This window comes from Chanos chanos, chromosome 13 (assembly GCF_902362185.1).
Source record: "Chanos chanos chromosome 13, fChaCha1.1, whole genome shotgun sequence".
NCBI lineage: Eukaryota > Metazoa > Chordata > Actinopteri > Gonorynchiformes > Chanidae > Chanos > Chanos chanos.
Genome location: NC_044507.1, coordinates 280001 through 307500, shown reverse-complemented (window position 1 = coordinate 307500; position 27500 = coordinate 280001). Strand labels below are relative to the sequence as shown.

At 43.1% G+C, this 27500-nt stretch overlaps 1 protein-coding gene across 1 annotated transcript in view; it reads left to right on the top strand.

Annotated features, from left to right (window-relative positions):
- The window catches only part of vwf (von Willebrand factor), a 136840-nt gene that overhangs the window by 69039 nt on the left and 40301 nt on the right, over positions 1-27500 (top strand). The window contains exons 24-30 of the mRNA XM_030790423.1: positions 2707-2863; positions 3878-4033; positions 4356-4491; positions 5295-6745; positions 7178-7288; positions 7423-7566; positions 7941-8084. Of these exons, the coding sequence (XP_030646283.1) occupies positions 2707-2863; positions 3878-4033; positions 4356-4491; positions 5295-6745; positions 7178-7288; positions 7423-7566; positions 7941-8084 (2299 nt within the window). The remainder of the gene's footprint in view (positions 1-2706; positions 2864-3877; positions 4034-4355; positions 4492-5294; positions 6746-7177; positions 7289-7422; positions 7567-7940; positions 8085-27500) is intronic.

Here is a 27500-nt window from a genome sequence, read left to right as displayed (position 1 = left end):
GCGCACACACACACTTGAGTGAAAGTAGAGATACCCATGGTAAAATATTACTCCAGTAAAAGCAGGAGTCCTCTGTTTAAATTTCCACTTGAGTTAAAGTACAAAAGAACTCACCTTCAAATGTCCTTCAGTATCAAAAGTAAACATGCTGTGATTTACTAGGGCTCTAATGTTATATTATTATTTTTGTAATTAGACATATTCCCTCTTCTTGCTTAATGTACTTGTTTTAGGTGAGAAGGTTCTAATGTCACTCTGGGCACGCAGATCTGTTAATATAAACTCATTCAGTTAGTCTGACACTCATGTCAATTAACATTATCAGGAGCAGTCAACATGCAGGTGAACAGTTTCCATTAGGGAGATACTGCAGATGAGAAATAACAGGATTTGAGAACAGGCAAACTTTCCTTTTCAGATTTATTTTAAACTTGACAGTCACAAGTTTAAACTTGATCATGTTTGTTGACTTAAATGTGTGTGTACGTGTGAAAGTGAAAATTAAGGTACAAATACTGTATGGTAAAAAACAAACAAACAAACAAACCTGAAGGCACCATCAAATTCTAAAATAGTATGAGTCCATGTTAACCCTCTGACAGGGACAGTTCCTCTGTACTGAGTAACAAGCCATCAAATGTCCAACAGTTTTTTTCCCTGGCACAGGAAAGAAATTCACTACACACTGGGATGACACACAAAAAAGCTCTTTACCATCCTGCCGCTGAGATGACACATTTGTGTGTCTGTGTGTGAATGTGTCCGTATGTGTATGGGCATGGGTGTGTGCAGTTGTGTCTGTGTGCGAATGCGTGTGTTTGTGTGTGTGCGTGTATTTGTATGGATGTGTGTGTGTGTGTGTGTGTGTGTGTGTGTGCAGGTGTGAATGTATACATGATGATGGGTGAGTTTTAGATGATTCTTGGAGCAAATTGAGATTTCCCCATAACACAACCACTAATAGAGTATGGAGCTCATGATCTCAGCAAAGCTGCAGAATCTTCTGTTCAGCGTGAGAAGGAGCTGGTTCTCAAAGCTGTTTGAGTCCATTCTTGTTCTCCTGGGACTGAAAATAAGTCCTGCTGTACTGAAAAGCCTTTCACAAGGCAGTATTCACCCTCAGAAACAACTCACTCACTGCTGGGAAGGACTTCAGAATCTCCTTGTGATTAACTTTGCAGGCAAAGTAGCCATCTAACTGCCTGATACTTTCCTGACCATGAGTAGGCTTCATGTTTGCAAAAAAGTCCTCTTCATCAGAGGTGCTGGAGCCATCATCTGACCACTGATTCAAGGTCTCCTCTTCCAGACGGTCCTTGATGTGGTCCAGACCCGAAATGGAAACTTCCTTAGATGCTAAGAATCAGTTCAAACTTTTTGTGATCACACTGATAACCTTTTCTCCAGATTAGAATGTTAAAAGAACAGAATTGCCCCACATATGTCCAAAGTGCATTTGGAACTAGCCACTGCACAAATTGTAAGGAATGCCATGATATAATCATATGAGTTAGATATCCTTTTAAAACGGTTTGGTTCGCTTGACTCTTTGAGTAATGTCACTTGTCAAACAAAACTGGATCACTGAAACAGTGCTACCTAGTTTGAGAATGTTTTTTGTCCTTTGTCCACTATGTATAGATACTTGAAAAAGGTTCTGAAGTACAGTAATAGATTACATTCACTTTGTTACTCCATTCACTTTGTTACTGTCCACCACTCTTCATTATAGATTATTAAACACACTGCCTAAATTACTCATTATTGATTATTAAACACAGTGCCTGATCACTCATTATTGATGATTAAACACACTACCTGATCGCTCATTGATTATTAAACACACTGCCTGATCACTCATTATTGATTATTAAACACAGTGCCTGATCACTCATTATTGATGATTAAACACACTAGCTGATCACTCATTGATTATTAAACACACTGCCTGATCACTCATTATTGATTATTAAACACACTGCCTGATCACTCATTATAGATTATTAAACACACTGCCTGATCACTCATTATTGATTATTAAACACACTGCCTGATCACTCATTATTGATTATTAAACACACTGCCTGATCGCTCATTATTGATTATTGAACACACTGCCTGATCACTCATTGATTATTAAACACACTGCCTAAATTACTCATTATAGATTATTAAACACACTGCCTGATCACTCATTATTGATTGTTAAACACACTGCCTGGTGGCTCATTATTGATTATTGAACACACTGCCTGATCACTCATTGATTATTAAACACACTGCCTGATCACTCATTATAGATTATTAAACACACTGCCTAAATTACTCATTATTGATTATTAAACACACTGCCTGATCACTCATTATTGATTGTTAAACACACTGCCTGGTGGCTCATTATTGATTATTGAACACACTGCCTGATCACTCATTGATTATTAAACACACTGCCTGATCGCTCATTATTGATTATTAAACACACTACCTGATCACTCATTATAGATTATTAAACACACTGCCTAAATTACTCATTATTGATTATTAAACACACTGCCTGATCACTCATTATTGATTATTAAACACACTGCCTGATTACTCATTATTGATTATTAAGCACACTGCCTGATTACTCATTGATTATTAAACACACTGCCTGATCACTCATTATTGATTATTAAACAACTCTAAACTCCCTCTTTGTGTCAGGTGGACCCTGAGCCATACTGGGAGATCTGTACCTACGATGCCTGTGCCTGTGCGTCTGTGGGCGACTGTGACTGCCTCTGTGATGCTGTGGCAGCCTATGCCCAAGCCTGTGCTCAGAGGGGCGTGGTCGTGCAGTGGAGGTCGAATGACCTGTGCCGTGAGTAAAGACACCAAATGAGTCCTGTTTACTCTGGACTGAACCTGTCATATGGCCACAGCTGTGACCCTAAATGACCCTAAATGAGTGTTATTCATGACCTGTGCCGTGAGTAAAGACACCAAATGAGTCCTGTTTACTCTGGACTGAACCTGTCATATGGCCACAGCTGTGACCCTAAATGAGTGTTATTCATGTTGTCTAAGTAAAAGCATGACAGCTAGGGTAATGTTGAGAGAAGACTGGATGGAGGTGTATTGTAAGAGAGATGTAGGTCTTATATCTGGGTCTGTTTGTGTCTGTTTGTGTTAGTCTATTTGTATAAAGTCTATTTTGTATAAATATGTAAGTTTATTGGTATGAACTACACAAATATAGGTTTAATGTGAGTGTATTAGTATAAACTATACTAATACAGGTTTGATGTAAGTGTATTGGTATAAACTATACTAATATAGGTTTGATGTAGGTTTATTGCTATAAACTATACTGATAGGTTTTGTGTAAGTTTATTGGTCTAAACTATATCAATATAGGTTTGATGTAAGTTTATTGGTATAACCTATACAAATAAAGGTTTGATGTAAGTTTATTGGTATAAACTATACTAATATAGGTTTGATGTAAGTTTATTGGTATAACCTATACAAATAAAGGTTTGATGTAAGTTTATTGGTATAAACTATACTAATATAGGTTTTGTATAAGTGTATTGGTAGTCAGGTTACAGTTTATGTCTTTTAAATGACATCGACAATGTCATACATATGTTGTTTGTGTTGTGTATATCTTTTGGTGTATGTAATGTGTATGTGTGTCATGTGTTTTGGTGTATGTAATGTGTATGTGTGTCATGTGTTTTGGTGTATGTAATGTATGTGTGTCATGTGTTTTGGTGTATGTAATGTGTTTTGGTGTAGGTAACATGTATGTGTGTCATGTGTTTTACAGTCACTGTGAAGATGGTATGCTGCAGTATGTTTAATATGTGGGTCTATTTGTGTCTGTTAACAGCACTGAGCTGTGATGCATTGAATCAGGGGTCGGGTTTAGAATGTCAGTGGAGGTTTAATGCATGTGGTAACGCATGCCCTTTGACCTGTCAGCACCCAGATCCCCTACGCTGCCCTTTGACCTGTGTAGAGGGCTGCCACGCTACCTGCCCAGCGGGTAAAAACAGATGCATAAGCACATTAAGACATCACAACTGTACCCACGCACACACCACATACACACGCACACACACACACACATAAAAACAAACACACACACGCACGCACCACATACACACACACACACACACACACACGGATGCATACACACACAGAGAGACACGCACACACACATGCAAACAAATTCATCCTTCTCTGGCCATGACCATATAGACTATATTAAAATATTGATACTCTCTCTCTCACTCACACACACACACACACACACACACACACCAGCCCCTATATTCACACACCGGTAACCTGTTATACCGTTCCAGGGCAGATTCTGGATGAGGTGGCTCAGCGGTGTGTGAGCCCAGAGCAGTGTCAGGTGTGTGTCCATGAAGGAGACAGAGTGTCTCACGGCAAACAGATCATCCTAAACCACCACGACCCCCAGCTCTGTCAGATATGGTACATTCCACAGTAAAAATATACAATTCTAAACAAATCCAAATCTCTGTGACCAAGAATTGAAAATGATTTATTTAATATAGACTTGATGTAAGTCTATTGATATAAACGATACCAATACAGGTTTGATGTAGGTTTATTGGTGTAAACTATACTAATATAGGTTTGATGTAAGATAATTGGTCTAAACTATATTAATACAGGTTTAATGTAGGTTTATTGGTATAAACTATACTAAAATAGGTTTTAATGTAAGTGTATTGGTATAAACTATACTAATATAGATTTAATGTAGGTTTATTGGAATAAACTATACTAATATAGGTTTAATGTAGGTTTATTGCTATAAACTATACTAATATAGGTTTTGTATAAGTGTATTGGTATAAACTGTACTAATGTGGGTTTAATGGAAGTTTATTGGTATAACCTATGCAAATAAAGGTTTGATGTCTTGCTTAACAAAAGCGTAAGCACGTACATGGTGCTGGTGCTGGAGACATGACATCAGTAGCATGGTTAGCACAACCCAAGACTAATTCTTCCTGTGCGTCATTCAGATCTACAGGAAAGACGACTTTATTCTAGGAATAATTGTGAGAGTAATTCTGAGATTTACTCAGCGTATACTTGGTATTTTGTTTGATGTTTCTTTTTAGTGTAGAGTCAGGTTACAGTGTAGGGTGTGTAATATTGTGTGCGTTTGTGTTTGTTTTAAATGACGTCTAATATGTCATACGTTTGTTGTTTGTGTTGTTCACATCTTTAACATGTAACGTGTATGTGTGTTACGTGTTTTACAGTCAGTGTGAAAACGGCATGCTGAGCTGTGGGCCATGTCCTCCCATTGGCTCTGCCACAACCCTGGCCCCAACCACTGTCTTTACCACGCCCACTCCCCTCCCCTTTTCCACAGCCATGCCTGAGGACGCTTGTGACCGAGCCATGGACTTAGCTTTCCTTGTTGATGGCTCATCCGCTCTCAGTGAGGAAGACTTTGGTGCTGTCAAAGTCTTCATCTTGGGCGTGGTAGAACGGTTTCGCATGGGTTCTGCGCATACACGTGCTACAGTTCTGCTCTTTCATTCAGGTGTGAAAAGCTATGACATGCAAGTGCAGAAATGGATTTTCCGGAAAATGGTTCACGAGATGCGATACAGTGGTGGTGATGTGGCTTTCATGGATGAAGCGCTGAAATATCTTTCTGTTTACATTTATGATAAGAACAAGCGAGAGCATGCAGGACGTGTTGCGATCCTGTTAACCGCCAGCGCTAATCCCCGGTCCATGCGCACCACACAGCGCCTGCTTCGTAAAAAGGACATCACTGTGCTAACGGTGGCGCTAGGGCCCGACGTAAACATGGCACAGGTTAATGACATCACCAAAGCCACACCCAGTAGCCGTGCCTATGTGCTGAGCAGTGTTGGAGAGCTAGAGACGCGTATGATTGAAGTCACAGACTACCTCTGCACGCTAGGATTGGACCCGATTCCACCAGCAAAACCAGTACCAACCAATATAGCACAACCTAAATCAGTGTCAACCAGTCCAACACAGTCTGCTCAGTTTGTTACCGTGGTAGCAAGTCCCAGCACAAGTTTTGTGGGAACGACTCGTCCCAGTTCGGCCCTTCTCTCAGCCCCGCCCACCCAGTCCCTCCCTGCCGGGCAGGTGCGTGACATCATATTTGTGCTTGAAGGCTCTGACAGCGTGGGTGAACTGATGTTCAACCAGACTCGAGACACACTCGCTGATGTTGTTACCGCTCTTCCACAAGATCACGACATCCTGCGCATTTCTGTAGTGCAGTACTCGGTTTCTGTGACCATGGAGATCAGCCACATGGAACTGCAGCGCAGGGAGGAGTTGTCACACCGCATGCGACAGATTCGCTGGACTGGTGGTGACCAGACCAACACGGGCCATGCCGTTCGTTCCGTCTATGAGATGGTGGCAACGCCAGGGCCCAGTCACACGCCAGATCAGATGGTCTTTCTCGTCACACAGAACCCACCCACCGACGTGATCCATCAACCACCCAGCTACGCCCACACTCGAGTGTTCCCAATTGGGATTGGTCCAAAAATTCGAGAGGTGGATCTGGAGCCTCTGAGTTTCCCACAATCTCCCATAATGCTTCACACCCCGGAAGAGCTGCACTCACTGCGCACCCTCCTGATCAACATGAGCCTCAGTCACACAGTGACTAACGTGCACACAGCGTCGCCCAGAACCACCCTCCCCCCATCAGGTCTGTCCCGTCACTCACTACATATCGCCCTGACCTGTCTTCTGTTTACCTCTTTCCTGTCACTCCATGTTAGAGAATGATCGTGTGTGTGTGTGTGTGTGCGCGTGTCTGTGTGTTTGTATGTGTGTGTGTGTATGTGTGTGTGTGTGTGCGCGTGTCTGTGTGTTTGTATGTGTGCGTGTCTGTGTGTTTGTATGTGTGTGTGCGTGTGCGTGTGCGCGTGCGTATGTGTGCGCGTGCGCGCGTGTGTGCGTGCGTGTGTGTGTCTGTGTGTGTGCGTGTCTGTGTGTTTGTATGTGTGTGTGTATGTGTGTGTGTATGTGTGCGTCTGTGTGTTTGTATGTGTGTGTGTGTGTGCGTGTGTGCGTGTGTGCGTGTGCGTGTGTGTGTGTGTCTGTGTGTTTGTTTGTGTGTGTGTGTGCGTGTGTGCAGTTCCGTGTTCAAAGGCAATGGACGTGCTGTTCCTGCTGAGAGCTGCTTCTGATGATGAGTTTGAAGATGTGAAGGCCTTTGTGAGAGCGTTCATTCAGACCACTGGTATTGGTGAGCATGTTAGTGTGTGAGTGTATGTGGGGGTGTGTGTGTGTGCATGCTGGTGCTTGCTCTGAGTTCAAATTAGCTTTAATCCATGGCACTGACATTGGTGTGTGTGTGTGTGTGCGTGTGTGTGTTGTCAGGTACTAACATGACTCAAGTAGCAGTCATGATGTATGGTGAGAGACCAGTGCAGGCTTTCTCTTGGAAAGAACAACAGACTCCAGATAACCTGGTTCAAAAGCTGGTGACAACACACAACACTGGAGACAATACAGCCAAGATGGGTAAATATGTATCTGCACACACACACACACACACACACACAACACACACACTGTCACGCCACACACGCGCACACACACACACGCACACACCACACACGCACGCACACACGCACAACACACACACCACATATACACACATGAGCACACGCACACCACACACACGCCCATACACATGCACGCACACACGCGCACAACACACACACAGTTATTCCCACTGTGTTATTCTCACTGTGTTGTACTCACAAATAGACCCCCACCCCATCAGACTGGGTAAATATTGAACACACACATACACACAAGCTCACACACGTATAAATAAATACATAAGTTTTCATGTATATGTGTGGTGGATCTGTTCATTAATGTCTTTGTAGGTGCAGCATTGCACCTGGCTGTGCAGACTGCCATTTCCTCCACCAGCGGGGGGCGTGTGGGTGTGGCTAAAGTGGTGGTGATGCTCGTGATTGACAGATCAGCTGATTCAGTTGAAGAAGCAGCTAACGAGGCTGTGGCAGCAGGTAAGTGACATCATCACTCTGAGGCCATGCAATTAGAGGACGTGAAAGAGATGATTGGCCGAGTTGCTCGTCTGATACGGTCCATAACCCGGTCATTGGTCGAGTTGTCTGTCTAATGCTGTTCATAACCCGATCATTGGTCGAGTTGCTCGTCTGATGCGGTTCATAACCCAGTCATTGGTGGAGTTGTCTGTCTAATGCGGTTCATAACCCAGTCATTGGTGGAGTTGTCTGTCTAATGCTGTTCATAACCCGGTCATTGGTGGAGTTGTCTGTCTAATGCTGTTCATAACCCGGTCATTGGTCGAGTTGCTCGTCTGATGCGGTTCATAACCCAGTCATTGGTGGAGTTGTCTGTCTAATGCTGTTCATAACCCGGTCATTGGTGGAGTTGTCTGTCTAATGCTGTTCATAACCTGGTCATTGGTCGAGTTGCTCGTCTGATGTGGTTCATAACCCAGTCATTGGTGGAGTTGTCTTTCTAATGCTGTTCATAACCCGGTCATTGGTCGAGTTGCTCGTCTGATGCTGTTCATAACCCGGTCATTGGTGGAGTTGTCTGTCTAATGCTGTTCATAACCTGATCATTGTTTTGAGTTGTCTGTCTGATGCGGTTCATAACCCAGTCATTGGTGGAGTTGTCTGTCTGATGCGGTTCATAACCCAGTCATTGGTGGAGTTGTCTGTCTGATGCTGTTCATAACCCGGTCATTGGTCGAGTTGCTCGTCTGATGCGGTTCATAACCCAGTCATTGGTGGAGTTGTCTGTCTGATGCTGTTCATAACCCGGTCATTGGTGGAGTTGTCTGTCTGATGCTGTTCATAACCCAGTCATTGGTGGAGTTGTCTGTCTAATGCTGTTCATAACCCGGTCATTGGTGGAGTTGCTCGTCTGATGTGGTTCATAACCCAGTCATTGGTGGAGTTGTCTGTCTGATGCTGTTCATAACCCAGTCATTGGTGGAGTTGTCTGTCTAATGCTGTTCATAACCTGGTCATTGGTCGAGTTGCTCGTCTGATGTGGTTCATAACCCAGTCATTGGTGGAGTTGTCTGTCTGATGCTGTTCATAACCCAGTCATTGGTGGAGTTGTCTGTCTAATGCTGTTCATAACCCAGTCATTGGTGGAGTTGTCTGTCTGATGCGGTTCATAACCAGGTTTCCCGGGACCTGGAAGTTAACTGAAACTGTGTTGAAGCTCTATTCATTCAGTTAGACTTGATGGTTGTAGGGAAATTCTTCTCTGCATTCAGCCCATCCTAAATTCTTCTTTGCATTCAGCTTATCTTCATAATTTGAAGTCTGAAGTTTGAAATTTGAAGTTATAAATACATTTACATGTTGTGTAGTGGTAAAGACAGGTTAAGTTTTGTTCCTTTGTGTTCCATGAAACTTTCCCCACTTCTATCCACTTCATTGGGAATCGGGTGCATTTGTCTGACGCGTGTTATAATGAAGATAAAGATGGGTTGTTGTCGTTCCTCTGTTGAGTTTATTTGAAAAATAGAATGAACATAAAACTGCGAAAATAAACTTAAAGTCCAACCAAAAGTTTCACTGATTCCATTAGGGTTTTGCAAACATGGTCAAAGACCGTTTCCGCTCACGTCTTCCGCCCGGCCCGCGTCACCGCACAATCTTAAATCCATTTTATTCCCGCTCCTGTAGTGGGAACGACTAATGAAATAATAAAAGTACACTAAACAATAAACAATAAAAGCAAGATAAACTCCAATATAATTTCAACTTAAATGTAGAATAGAATAAATAAATATCATAATATTAATAGGGGTAATGGCTCCTACACACCGGCCCCTAATTGTGTGCCTATGCAGCAATTACAAACAGGAATATTCTATAAGGAGCCACTTACGTATCTAAAAATGAAAGAAAAATCGAGAAATGAGAGTGAATGTAGAATGTGGTACTTATCCTTAACTTTTGCCAAGCAAATCAATCTTTATGCAGTGACCTCTGAACATTCATGAAGCAGACAGAGCTTTGACACTGGTCTCTCCAAGATTCCTGTTTTAGTCCTGAGAGTAACAGTTCTTGTGAGTCCTTTGGAGTCAGGCTGGAGTTCCAGAACCCTTCCAAGAGGCCAGGATCCACGAGGAGCTGTGTTGTCGACCACCATTACGACATCCCCTCTCTGGAATCCTCTTTTTACGGTGAGCCATTTTTGTCTCTCTTGTAATAATGGCAAGTACTCTCGAGTCCATCTTTTCCAAAACAAGTCAGCTAGGTACTGAACTTGCTTCCAACGTCTTTTAATGTACAAGTCCGAATTCTGGAATAAGCCAGGTGGGAAAACAGGATGAGCCTTTAAAAGGAGAAGGTGGTTTGGAGTCAGTGCCTCAAGGTCTCGTTCATCCTCTGTAACAGTGGTAATAGAACGGCTGTTTAAGATGGCTTCTACTTCACACAGTAGAATTTCAAGACTTTTGTCATCAAGCTCTTGTTCTTTCAGGATGGAATAAAGGACTTGTCGCACTATGCGGATAAGTCTTTCCCAAACTCCACCGTGATGTGAAGCTGCAGGAGGATTAACTCCACTGAACTCCTTTCTGAAGCATTGCTTTCTGGATCTTATTTTCGTTCCAATCAGAGATGGCCTTTTGCAGCTCATTTTTTGCGCCAACTAGGTTGGTCCCATTGTCAGATCGGATGTGTGTGACTTGACCTGTCCTACACACAAACCTTCTTAAGGCTCTAATACAAGAGTCAGTATTCATGGAGTGAGCCATTTCAAGGTGTATGGCTCTACTTGACATGCATGTAAAAATAACTCCGTACCTTTTCACGTGACTTCTTCCTCTTTTTACCCCAAAAGGCCCAAAGTAGTCCACTCCAACATTGCTAAATGGTGGAAGATCAGCTATTAGTCTCTCCTTGGGAAGATCTGCCATCTTTTGTTCCCCCATCTTGCCTCTTATGCGTCTGCACACAACACATTTTGATATTACCCTACGGGTAGCAGAGTTGGCATTAACAATCCAGTAGTTTTGCCGGAGTTGTAAGAGGATGTGATTTCTGCCGCCATGCCCAAGGTTTTCATGTATGTGACGAAGCACAAGAGTGGAAATGTGATGATCTTTCAGCAGAATCATAGGCCGCTTGGCCTCATCAGGCATTGCTGACTTATTCAATCTCCCCCTACTCGTAAAACTCCATTCTCCAGCACTGGATCCAGCTCGTAGATGCTACTTTGTCTATTTCAAGCTTTTCCAGTAGAGGATATTTTCTCTAACTTTGTCAGTTCATCTGAATACCTCTGTCTTTGGCAGAACACAATGATGGCTTTTCCTGCTTTCAACAGATCATCAGGACTTATTGACTCTCTTCCAAGGGTATTCTTAAAAGCTTGAAATTGGTCACACATCATTTTGCTCTGGGCTCTCGTTTGGGACTTTGTGTCAAGACTAGATTTGATTTATTTTCTTTTTACTCTGTGTGACTTAGGGATATTTTTTAATTTCAAATACCATGCCACTGCTCTCTTTAATTTGTGCCAACTAGAAAAGTGTTCCAGTAGCTTGTTTGTTGGGTTTTCCTTTTCTTTGTCTTTAGTGACAATACTGAACACAGCGGTGCTCCTTTTCACCTCTGGGTCATCCTGAGAAAGTGAGAGGGACTCCATGGGGTTCTGAGGCCATTCCTCTTCCATCCTCCACAGAAATTCTGGTCCCTGGATCCATTCCTTGCACTTGACCAATGTGCTTGCACTCACCCCTCTTGATGCCATGTCAGCTGGATTCAGCTTGGTTCCGATGTACCTCCATTGTGATACATCAGTGTTGTCCCTTATGAGAGAGATTCTTTTGGCTACAAAAGTGTGAAATCTTGTTTGCTCATTTGCTATGTACTTCAAAACTGATTGACTGAGCTTTAACTCCACCTCCTTTCTCAGCATCTTGTCAACTTTAACAGCTAATACTGCAGCAGCCAGTTCCATACGAGGGATGGTCATCTGTTTTAGAGGAGCCACTCTTGCTTTACCGAGCATGAAGGATACATGTACCCTATGATTCTCTGCACTCATTCTGAGGTAACTTACTGTGCCGTATCCATGATCATTGGCATCGGAAAAGGGATGTAGCTCAGTTTGTCTGAGTGGTCCAAATCCAGATGGTTTCATACAACGTGCCACTTGGAAGTTCTCCAACACAGCAAGATCATCAATCCATCTTTTCCATTTGTCAGATGCAGCTTGAGGTATTCTGCTGTCCCAGTCATGTTTGCTCCTGCACAGCTCCTGAAGAAGCAACTTGGCAGGTAGAGTGAGAGGGCATAAGAAACCAAGTGGGTCATAAATTGAGCTCACCACGGATAGGATGTTTCTTCGAGTGTGAGGTTTATCTTTTACAGTGATGTTAAACTTAAACACGTCACCATCTACACTCCATAACAATCCAAGTGCTCTTTCTATTGGCAGTTTGTCTCTGTCTAGGTCCTGACCCCATGGGCTCAGTTCCCTGACCTCATGGGCTCAGTTCCCTGACCTCATGGGCTCTGTCCTCCTTTGGAACGTGCGCGAGTACAGTCCGGCTGTTGCTCATCCATTTGGTCAGATGGAATCCTCCTTTTTGACAGAGAGATGTAAGTTCCTTGACCAGCTCCACTGCTTCCTCGGGATGGAAAATGCTCTTGTTGTCTCTTGCTGTCTGCCTTAGTGCAAAGTTTGCACAGCTTGGAGATGATACAGCTCCAGAAAGGTGGACCAACATGTGGTGCTCAACTGGAAGCCTTCTGACATCACCATTAGGCCACCACAGAAATCGTAAAAAGTCAGCATCAGTATTTGACACTCGGACCTGATGAAACACTGAATATCCGTCATCACTGCAACAGGCTCTTGTCGGAATCTTGTAAGAACACCAGAGAGAGAGCTTCTCAGATCTGGACCTTGCAGGAGTTCAGAATTTAATGAAGTGCCACAAAAAGTTGCACCACAATCAAAGACAACCCTTATGCTACCCTTCTTGGGGTGGTATACACCGTGGTGAGGAATGTACCAGACTTTGCCATCAGATCTTTTCAATTCATCCTGTGGCACCACCTCTGCGTGCCCTTTGTTGATGACTTCTGTGAGGAATTCTGTGTATTCAGTTTTGAATCTTTCATTCTTTTGAAACTTCTTTTTTAAACTAGAGAGACGCTGCTCTGCCACTTGGTGGTTATCTGGCATAGCTAAGTCTTTTCTTCTGAATGGTAAGTTCAAAGTATAATGTCCATTTAGCGGAGTGACTGAGTTTTCTGCTATAGTCATGAATCTCTTGTCCTCCACAGACATTTCAACTTTGTCTTCTGAGCTTTCGTTGAAGTCATGGTTGTACTGCTGCAACAATAATTCTTCCAGGTTTGTAACAGAAATTCTGTTTGCCGTGACTTTAAGACAGCTACTCATGTAACTTTCATTTAGAGGACCATTGACAACCCAGCCCAATATGGTTTTCACTGCGTACGGTCCATCTCCTTGGCTGTTGACTACTTCCCACGGTTCTAGAGCCTTTGGAACGTTGCTGCCAATCAGCAACTCTACGTCAGCTTTGATTCTAAGAATGTTCACCTTATTAAGGTAAGGAAATCTAGAGAGATCATCATTGGTGGGAATGCTACTTGTGTCTACAGGTATGCTTCTTTGAGTGTATACCTCTGGCAATGCAATAAAGTTTTTTTAATCTACAGCAGAGACCTTTAATCCTGTGATGATGTCTGAGCTCACGGGCTTCTCTTGGGACATAGTTCGGAGCAAGATGTTGGTTTTTCTCCCTGTGATGTTCAATTTACTAGCGAGGCTCTTTGTGCAGAAGGTTGCAGAACTACCAGGGTCAAGAAATGCATATGTACGTATTACTTTGCTTCCTTTTACGTGTTTTACTTGAACTGGCACAATGGAAAGCATGCATTCTGTGCCACTTTCTTTGTCGCCGGCCCCAGAATACTCACCAGCTCTGAGCGTCACCTGCGCACTACTCACAGGAGCTTTCACTGACTGTTCTGCGTTGATATGTAGTACACTAGGATGGTTCCTCTTGCATATAGAGCAATTGAGACGCCCTGTGCAGTCTTTGCTCACATGCCCAGCCTTTATTAAACACCCAAAACAGACTCCATTCTGTCTTAGAAATGTTATCTTTTCCCTTTTGTAGGTGCAATTGCAATCCTAACACAGAGACACCAAAAGATGTAGGTGTGGTAGGATCTATAAATCAGTCTCATAAATCAGTCTCATAAAATTTATTAACCATTAATTTCGATGTTCAATATTTTATTAATTAAAAAACTAAGATTAATGGGATAAGCTAGCTGTAACACTGTGCTACAGTCTTAGAGAGTATTGCAGTACTAATGTATTGCAATTACACTACTAAACCCATAACACTCATGAACAACCAGGTTGAAGGTAATTGGGAGTGCTTTGATGGCAGAGGTTGGCATTCAGTAGATACTGCGGCAGAAACAGACAGGACAACAGTTTATTTCAATGATACTATTTATTAACATAATCAATACTACTTGGCAAACCAATACTGATATGGTACAATCAATAATCAGCAGCAAATAGAATGATCAAAGGGTAACAAAATGGTGATGAGTCTATGTACAGGCATTCAGTGTAGAACTGAATGAGTGTTAGACCAGAGATGAGTGAGTGTGTGTGTGTGTGTGTGTGAGAGAGAGAGCGAGAGAGAGAGAGCGCGTGCGTGTATGTGGGCGTGTGCCCAGCTGCGCACTGAAGAGAGAGGGAGGAGTTCTTTGGAGAGAGGCTCTGCGCAGGCGCACAGAAGAGAGGAGGAGGAGCGAGGGAGAGAGGCTGTGCGCATGTGTACAGCAAGAGGTATGCGTGGTATGAGGATTTAGTGCGCAAGCGTGTGTGCTAGCACCAACTAGAGTGGGGGTGGCAACGAGAATCGCATGTGTGCGAGAGACCAAAGAATGTCTAACTTGAGAGCTAGTCTCAAGTAAGTAGGCCCTAAACTCAACAACTCTACCCAACCCTTAAGTCACGCTGCAATCCCAATGTTGGAGGTGTGCAATCAGAAAAAGGGAGTTAGAGAGAGAGAGAACGCATGCCAGATCTATCCTTCACAAGAAAATAATAAACGGCTAAAAAAACGCATCGTACATGAAATACAGCGTGTACATTAAAATCATAAAAGAATTCAAATGATAACACTTTCTTCACGTTAACTGCGTATGATCTTAATACTAAAGTATGCCCAGATGCCAGCCTTACTTTGAATAGCTCATTGCGTGGCGACCGAAGGTGCGTCTTTGGTAGTCTGATGAGCAGTGCGATTCGCAGGTCCAGAGAGAAGTTCCTTTCCTTGTCACTTGAAGATCTTCGGGGCTCCGTTACTCGTCCGATGATCTTTAAGGGTTCTTGATTTAGTTCGTCGACATTTAAAGAAGTAGAAAGGGATCCGGTCGCCTTTTCTTCCGTCGATTACTGTGTGCGTTACAGTGTAACTAGCCGGTAGAAGTTAAAGTTGCAACTGCGCGAGAGGAAGTAAATTAAACTTTGGTTGTACAAATGTCTCGCTTCTTTGTTACGCTGTCCTTTTCTTCGGCAGAGAAAAGAGACATCCGCTGCAAGCGAGCTGCTGCTAGAGCAAGCCGCTGCTAGGGAGTTGCAGAATTGCGGAGCTGGAAAGGAGCTGGAAAAGAGCTAAAAGAAGAGAGAGAGTTTGGAATTTTCCGCGGTTTTATGGCGAAAATTGCGTCATCACTGTATCTGCTCCATTGCTGTAACCAATACCGTTACAGTGAAACCTGAGAAGATGGGTACAGATTACCCATGCGGTCAAGCAGGGAATTATGGGTAATATGGTTTACGGCCTGACGACCCCTACACTTTGTATTTCAATTCTGAATTCAGAGCATTCCTGGTTCCTTTGTGTGGTTTCACATCAACATTGGTGACAAAGGTTCCTATTGATTTGGGCTTCACTGTTATTTTAGGCTTTACTTTAGCAGAGCTCAAATCCTGAATATTGCCATATATTGGGTCTGAAAGTATACTAGCTTGTCTCCCAATGAAAGAGACCAGAGTGACCATTCTGACTCTACCAGTACGTTGCAGCTCACATGCCTTTGTGCGCCACTTTTCTCTGAGCTTATATGGCAGCTTAAGAACAATGATCCTCATATTAGAAACTGTATCCAATTCTTCCAAGTACTCCAATTCTTCCATGGCATTGCAGCAAGTTCTAAGGAACAATGCAAAGTCCCGCAAAGCCTTTAAATCCTCAGATTTGATAGTCGGCCAACCAAGGGCTTTCTCCATATATGCACATGAAATTCTATATTCATTTCCAAAGTGTTCCTTCAACAATGCCTTTGCTTTTGGATAGCCTCTGTTTGGATTCATATATTGACAGCTTCTAACGAGCTCCTGAGCTTGTCCTTTGGTGTATTGAATAAGAAAATGCAACCGGTCTTGGTTATCGTCTGTTTTTCTTTCAATCATGTGTTCAAAAGAATGGATGAAAGATACTGCAGAATGTCTCCATCAAAAACTGAGAGGTTTCCTTCTGGTAAAGTAGAAAGAATTTGTTGTTTTACCAGAGTGTTTGTCAATTCATTCTGTCTTTTAAGTATGCTAGAAAAATCTACAGACTCACGATGAGGGCTTATTAGAGGAGTGCCTTGGTCTTCTGCCTGTGTTGTGTGTTGAGTGGCCTGTATTACGGTACTTTGGAAAGTGTTGTGCTGAGACTGTGGATGGACAATGCTGCTGGTATGAGCAGAAGGCTTAGAAGTGTCTGCCCTAAGCAAGACAGGAAACTGTACCTGTACACCCTCTTTGGGTCGTATATCTGGTTCACTTATGCCAAACAAATGTGATGGTTTCTCCAATGCTGCATCATAATATGCATTCATTGCATCTGATCTTATTTTATTGGCTGCACAAGTCCCATTAACAGAATATTCAGCACTTCTGAGGTAGTTAATTTTCGCAGTGCTAGCTGCTAATTCGGATTGAATCTCTAGTGTCTCTCTTCTTTTCCTAACTTCTTCCTTTTGTTGATCAAGTTCTTCTTGTTGCTTTTCTAGAGCATGCTTCTCTTGCAACGCGGCAGCCTTGGCCAATAGAGCAGCGCGCTCTGCCTCTGCACAAATGCTCACTGAAGCAGTGAATGAGACACTTGATTTTGATCTGCTAGATCTGCTGGACCTGTTGCTTCTGATAGAGGAGACGACTGAAAATTTATCTTCATAATTCGGAAAAACATTTGAATTCAGTTCAGAAGAAACAGGAACATTAGGAACAGTACTGTGAGGATCAGGATTTTCGAGAGCAGATATCCACTTTGTCACATTTGAAAGAAAGACATTAATTTGTGTAACTTTGGGTTCATACCTTCCTTTTAAATCTTCCTTTTTATCCTCTTCAGTCAACATTTTATTGTGTATGACGCATGAAGAGCATTGAATTCGTTGAGCATGTCATTGAGTTTCACCATATTTCCTTTAACTTCATCAACATACTCATTGTCAGCCATTAGAGAATTAACAATATTCATTCTTCGCGTTAAATGCGACATTTTGCCGGCTCTAGATGAGCGCAATCGCGCTTTGGCTTCATTTAAATCCTTCTCAGGTAAGCCCGAGTTTACGTCCGAGTTGGAGTCAGCCATTCTGCTCCTCAAAATAAATTTCTATTCCTTTTCCAATAGAAATAAAACTTATTTTTCCTTCAAACACTGCGTGCGTTCCGATTTCAACTCTTTTACAAGTTTGTTGAGCTGATTTAAAGGCATCCAATAGTTTTCTTAAGATGAATCGGATTTTCCAACAAAATATTCAAGTGTCAATACATTCAAAATAAACCTTGTGAAATCTAGTTAATTTCCATTCCAGTTATGTCCAAATCATTCCAAGCTCCTTCAAATTATTCGGCTTTAAAAAGACATAACTCCGCTGAGATGCTCTCCTTTGTTTGGTGCGTCCCGCCCAAAGCGTAGGCCTCCCCAAGTTTTTCAGTAATCCACAACGAAGTAATCGAAGTAATTCAGAGCTGGTCTTTGACTAATTGTAGTGATAAAAACAGGTCAAGTTTTGTTCCTTTGTTTCCTGTGTTCCATGAAACTTTCCCCACTTCTATCCACTTCATTGGGAATTGGGTGCATTTGTCTGACGCGTGTGATAATGTTATAATGTTATAATGAAGATAAAGATGCGTTATTGTCGTTCCTCTGTTTAATTTATTTGAAAATAGAATGAACATAAACCTGCGAAAATAAACTTAAAGTCCAACCAAAAGTTTCACTGATTCCATTTGGGTTTTGCAAACACGGTCAAAGACCGTTTCCGCTCACGTCTTCCGCCGGGCCCGCGTCACCGCACCACCTTAAATACATTTTAGTCCCGCTCCTGTAGTTGGAACGACTAATGAAATAATAAATGTACACTAAACAATAAACAATAAAAGCATGATAAACTGCATTACAATTTCAACTTAAATGTAGAACAGAATAAATAAATATCATAATATTAATATAAAGTAATGGCTCCTACATTCACACACAGACAAACACACTCACACACACAGAAAAACACACTCACACATTCACACTCACACAAACAGACAAACACACACAGACAAACACACTCACACACACAGACACACTCACACACACAGACAGACACACTCACACACACATACAAACTCACTCACACACACAAACACATTCACACACAGACAAACACACTCACACACACAAACACACTCACACACACAGACAAACACACTCACACACACAGACAAACACATTCACACAGAGACAAACACATTCACACAAACACACACTCACACAGACAAGCACACACATTCACACACAGACAAACACACACCGACAAACACACTCACACACACAGACAACCACACTCACACACAGACAAACACACTCACACACACAAACACACTCACACACAGACAAACACACTCACAGACACAGACAAACACACTCACACACAGACAAACACATTCACACACACAGACAAACACACTCACACACACAGACAAACACACTCACACACAGACAAACACATTCACACACACAGACAAACACACTCACACACACAGACATACACACTCACTCACAAACACACTCACACACACAAACACATTCACACAGAGACAAATACATTCACACAAACACACACTCACACACACAGACAAACACACTCACACACACACACTCACACACAGACAAACACACTCACACAAACAGACAAACACATTCACACACACAGACAAACCCACTCACACAGAGACAAACCCACTCACACACAGACAAACCCACTCACACACACAAACACACACTCACACACAAACACATTCACACACAACCACACTCACACACACAGACAAACACATTCACACACACAGACAAACACATTCACACACACAGACAAACACATTCACACACACAGACAAACACACTCACACACACACACTCACACACAGACAAACACACTCACACAAACAGACAAACACATTCACACACACAGACAAACCCACTCACACAGAGACAAACCCACTCACACACAGACAAACCCACTCACACACACAAACACACACTCACACACAGACAACCACACTCACACACACAGACAAACACATTCACACACACAGACAAACACATTCACACACACAGACAAACACACTCACACACACAGACAAACACACTCACACACAGACAAACACATTCACACACACAGACAAACACACTCACACACACAGACATACACACTCACTCACAAACACACTCACACACACAAACACATTCACACAGAGACAAATACATTCACACAAACACACACTCACACACACAGACAAACACACTCACACACACACACTCACACACAGACAAACACACTCACACAAACAGACAAACACATTCACACACACAGACAAACCCACTCACACAGAGCCAAACCCACTCACTCACAGACAAACCCACTCACACACACAAACACACACTCACACACAAACACATTCACACACAACCACACTCACACACACAGACAACCACACTCACACACACAGACAACCACACTCACACACACACACTCACACACAGACAAACACACTCACACAAACAGACAAACACATTCACACACACAGACAAACCCACTCACACAGAGACAAACCCACTCACACACAGACAAACCCACTCACACACACAAACACACACTCACACACAAACACATTCACACACAACCACACTCACACACACAGACAACCACACTCACACACACAGACAAACACATTCACACACACAGACAAACACATTCACACACACAGACAAACACACTCACACACACACACTCACACACAGACAAACACACTCACACAAACAGACAAACACATTCACACACACAGACAAACCCACTCACACAGAGACAAACCCACTCACACACAGACAAACCCACTCACACACACAAACACACACTCACACACAGACAAACACATTCACACACACAGACAAACACATTCACACACACAGACAAACACACTCACACACACAGACAAACACACTCACACACAGACAAACACATTCACACACACAGACAAACACACTCACACACACAGACAAACACACTCACACACAGACAAACACACTCACACACAGACAAACATAGTCACACACAGACAAACACATTCACACACACAAACACACCCACACGCATAGACAAACACACTCACACACACAAACACACACTCACGCACAAACACATTCACACACACAGACAAACACACTCACACACACAGACAAACACACTCACACACAGACAAACACACTCACACACACAGACAAACACAGTCACACACAGACAAACACACTCACACACACAGACAAACACACTCACACACACAGACATTCACACACACAGACAAACACACTCACACACACAAACACACTCACACACAGACAAACACACTCACAGACACAGACAAACACACTCACACACAGACAAACACATTCACACACACAGACAAACACACTCACACACACAGACAAACACACTCACACACAGACAAACACGTTCACACACACAGACAAACACACTCACACACACAGACATACACACTCACTCACAAACACACTCACACACACAAACACATTCACACAGAGACAAATACATTCACACAAACACACACTCACACACACAGACAAACACACTCACACACACACACTCACACACAGACAAACACACTCACACAAACAGACAAACACATTCACACACACAGACAAACCCACTCACACAGAGACAAACCCACTCACACGCAGACAAACCCACTCACACACACAAACACACACTCACACAGAGACAAACCCACTCACACACAGACAAACCCACTCACACACACAAACACACACTCACACACAGACAACCACACTCACACACACAGACAAACACATTCACACACACAGACAAACACATTCACACACACAGACAAACACACTCACACACACAGACAAACACACTCACACACAGACAAACACATTCACACACACAGACAAACACACTCACACACACAGACATACACACTCACTCACAAACACACTCACACACACAAACACATTCACACAGAGACAAATACATTCACACAAACACACACTCACACACACAGACAAACACACTCACACACACACACTCACACACAGACAAACACACTCACACAAACAGACAAACACATTCACACACACAGACAAACCCACTCACACAGAGCCAAACCCACTCACACACAGACAAACCCACTCACACACACAAACACACACTCACACACAAACACATTCACACACAACCACACTCACACACACAGACAACCACACTCACACACACAGACAACCACACTCACACACACACACTCACACACAGACAAACACACTCACACAAACAGACAAACACATTCACACACACAGACAAACCCACTCACACAGAGACAAACCCACTCACACACAGACAAACCCACTCACACACACAAACACACACTCACACACAAACACATTCACACACAACCACACTCACACACACAGACAACCACACTCACACACACAGACAAACACACTCACACACACAGACAAACACATTCACACACACAGACAAACACACTCACACACACACACTCACACACAGACAAACACACTCACACAAACAGACAAACACATTCACACACACAGACAAACCCACTCACACAGAGACAAACCCACTCACACACAGACAAACCCACTCACACACACAAACACACACTCACACACAGACAAACACATTCACACACACAGACAAACACATTCACACACACAGACAAACACACTCACACACACAGACAAACACACTCACACACAGACAAACACATTCACACACACAGACAAACACACTCACACACACAGACAAACACACTCACACACAGACAAACACACTCACACACAGACAAACATAGTCACACACAGACAAACACATTCACACACACAAACACACCCACACGCATAGACAAACACACTCACACACACAGACACACACTCACGCACAAACACATTCACAGACAATCACACTCACACACACAGACAAACACACTCACACACAGACAAACACACTCACACACACAGACAAACACAGTCACACACAGACAAACACACTCACACACACAGACAAACACACTCACACACACAGACATTCACACACACAGACAAACACACTCACACACACAAACACACTCACACACAGACAAACACACTCACAGACACAGACAAACACACTCACACACAGACAAACACATTCACACACACAGACAAACACACTCACACACACAGACAAACACACTCACACACAGACAAACACGTTCACACACACAGACAAACACACTCACACACACAGACATACACACTCACTCACAAACACACTCACACACACAAACACATTCACACAGAGACAAATACATTCACACAAACACACACTCACACACACAGACAAACACACTCACACACACACACTCACACACAGACAAACACACTCACACAAACAGACAAACACATTCACACACACAGACAAACCCACTCACACAGAGACAAACCCACTCACACACAGACAAACCCACTCACACACACAAACACACACTCACACAGAGACAAACCCACTCACACACAGACAAACCCACTCACACACACAAACACACACTCACACACAGACAACCACACTCACACACACAGACAAACACATTCACACACACAGACAAACACATTCACACACACAGACAAACACACTCACACACACAGACAAACACACTCACACACAGACAAACACATTCACACACACAGACAAACACACTCACACACACAGACATACACACTCACTCACAAACACACTCACACACACAAACACATTCACACAGAGACAAATACATTCACACAAACACACACTCACACACACAGACAAACACACTCACACACACACACTCACACACAGACAAACACACTCACACAAACAGACAAACACATTCACACACACAGACAAACCCACTCACACAGAGCCAAACCCACTCACACACAGACAAACCCACTCACACACACAAACACACACTCACACACAAACACATTCACACACAACCACACTCACACACACAGACAACCACACTCACACACACAGACAACCACACTCACACACACACACTCACACACAGACAAACACACTCACACAAACAGACAAACACATTCACACACACAGACAAACCCACTCACACAGAGACAAACCCACTCACACACAGACAAACCCACTCACACACACAAACACACACTCACACACAAACACATTCACACACAACCACACTCACACACACAGACAACCACACTCACACACACAGACAAACACATTCACACACACAGACAAACACATTCACACACACAGACAAACACACTCACACACACACACTCACACACAGACAAACACACTCACACAAACAGACAAACACATTCACACACACAGACAAACCCACTCACACAGAGACAAACCCACTCACACACAGACAAACCCACTCACACACACAAACACACACTCACACACAGACAAACACATTCACACACACAGACAAACACATTCACACACACAGACAAACACACTCACACACACAGACAAACACACTCACACACAGACAAACACATTCACACACACAGACAAACACACTCACACACACAGACAAACACACTCACACACAGACAAACACACTCACACACAGACAAACATAGTCACACACAGACAAACACATTCACACACACAAACACACCCACACGCATAGACAAACACACTCACACACACAAACACACACTCACGCACAAACACATTCACAGACAATCACACTCACACACACAGACAAACACACTCACACACAGACAAACACACTCACACACACAGACAAACACAGTCACACACAGACAAACACACTCACACACACAGACAAACACACTCACACACACAGACATTCACACACACAGACAAAGACACTCACACACACAAACACACTCACACACAGACAAACACACTCACAGACACAGACAAACACACTCACACACACAGACAAACACATTCACACACACAGACAAACACACTCACACACACAGACAAACACACTCACACACAGACAAACACGTTCACACACACAGACAAACACACTCACACACACAGACATACACACTCACTCACAAACACACTCACACACACAAACACATTCACACAGAGACAAATACATTCACACAAACACACACTCACACACACAGACAAACACACTCACACACACACACTCACACACAGACAAACACACTCACACAAACAGACAAACACATTCACACACACAGACAAACCCACTCACACAGAGACAAACCCACTCACACACAGACAAACCCACTCACACACACAAACACACACTCACACAGAGACAAACCCACTCACACACAGACAAACCCACTCACACACACAAACACACACTCACACACAGACAAACACACTCACACACACAGACAAACACATTCACACACACAGACAAACACATTCACACACACAGACAAACACACTCACACACACAGACAAACACACTCACACACAGACAAACACATTCACACACACAGACAAACACACTCACACACACAGACATACACACTCACTCACAAACACACTCACACACACAAACACATTCACACAGAGACAAATACATTCACACAAACACACACTCACACACACAGACAAACACACTCACACACACACACTCACACACAGACAAACACACTCACACAAACAGACAAACACATTCACACACACAGACAAACCCACTCACACAGAGCCAAACCCACTCACACACAGACAAACCCACTCACACACACAAACACACACTCACACACAAACACATTCACACACAACCACACTCACACACACAGACAACCACACTCACACACACAGACAACCACACTCACACACACACACTCACACACAGACAAACACACTCACACAAACAGACAAACACATTCACACACACAGACAAACCCACTCACACAGAGACAAACCCACTCACACACAGACAAACCCACTCTCACACACAAACACATTCACACACAACCACACTCACACACACAGACAACCACACTCACACACACAGACAAACACATTCACACACACAGACAAACACACTCACACACACACACTCACACACAGACAAACACACTCACACAAACAGACAAACACATTCACACACACAGACAAACCCACTCACACAGAGACAAACCCACTCACACACAGACAAACCCACTCACACAGACAAACACACACTCACACACAGACAAACACATTCACACACACAGACAAACACATTCACACACACAGACAAACACACTCACACACACAGACAAACACACTCACACACAGACAAACACATTCACACACACAGACAAACACACTCACACACACAGACAAACACACTCACACACAGACAAACACACTCACACACAGACAAACATAGTCACACACAGACAAACACATTCACACACACAAACACACCCACACGCACAGACAAACACACTCACACACACAAACACACACTCACACACAAACACATTCACAGACAATCACACTCACACACACAGACAAACACACTCACACACAGACAAACACACTCACACACACAGACAAACACAGTCACACACAGACAAACACACTCACACACACAGACAAACACACTCACACACACAGACATTCACACACAGACAAACACACTCACACACACACAAACACACTCACACACACACACTCACACACAGACAAACACAATCACACGCGCATTCACACCAATGTTCATGTCGTCGATGAAAACTGTGACGAAAAATGTTCATCAATGATCTTTTTTCCACGCCAAAAATGATACGATAACTAAATGAAAATGCACCTTTGAAAATAAATGTGATGAAATATGCTAACCCTAACCGTTTTATTTAACGAATAATAAGAAGACGGTAATGTCAGAGACAGACGAATGGACAATTTCCCTACCACAGGCCTACATCTACCATAACCCTTCATCTACCATAGGCCTACATCTACCATAACTCTACATCTACCATAGGCCTACATCTACCATAACCCTACATCTACCATAACCCTACATCTACCATAACCCTTCATCTACCATAGGCCTACATCTACCATAGGCCTACATCTACCATAGGCCTACATCTACCATAACCCTTCATCTACCATAACCCTTCATCTACCATAACCCTACATCTACCATAGGCCTACATCTACCATAACCCTTCATCTACCATAGGCCTTCATCTACCATAACCCTACATCTACCACAGGCCTACATCTACCATAACTCTACATCTACCATAACCCTACATCTACCACAGGCCTACATCTACCACAGGCCTACATCTACCATAACCCTACATCTACCATAACCCTACATCTACCATAACCCTACATCTACCATAACCCTACATCTACCATAACCCAACATCTACCACAGGCCTACATCTACCATAACCCTTCATCTACCATAACCCTACATCTACCATAACCCTACATCTACCATAGGCCTACATCTACCATAACCCTACATCTACCATAACTCTACATCTACCATAACTCTACATCTACCATAACCCTACATCTACCATAGGCCTACATCTACCATAGGCCTACATCTACCATAACCCTACATCTACCATAACCCTACATCTACCATAACCCTACATCTACCATAACTCTACATCTACCATAACCCTTCATCTACCATAACCCTACATCTACCATAACCCTACATCTACCACAGGCCTACATCTACCACAGGCCTACATCTACCATAACCCTTCATCTACCATAACCCTACATCTACCACAGGCCTACATCTACCATAAC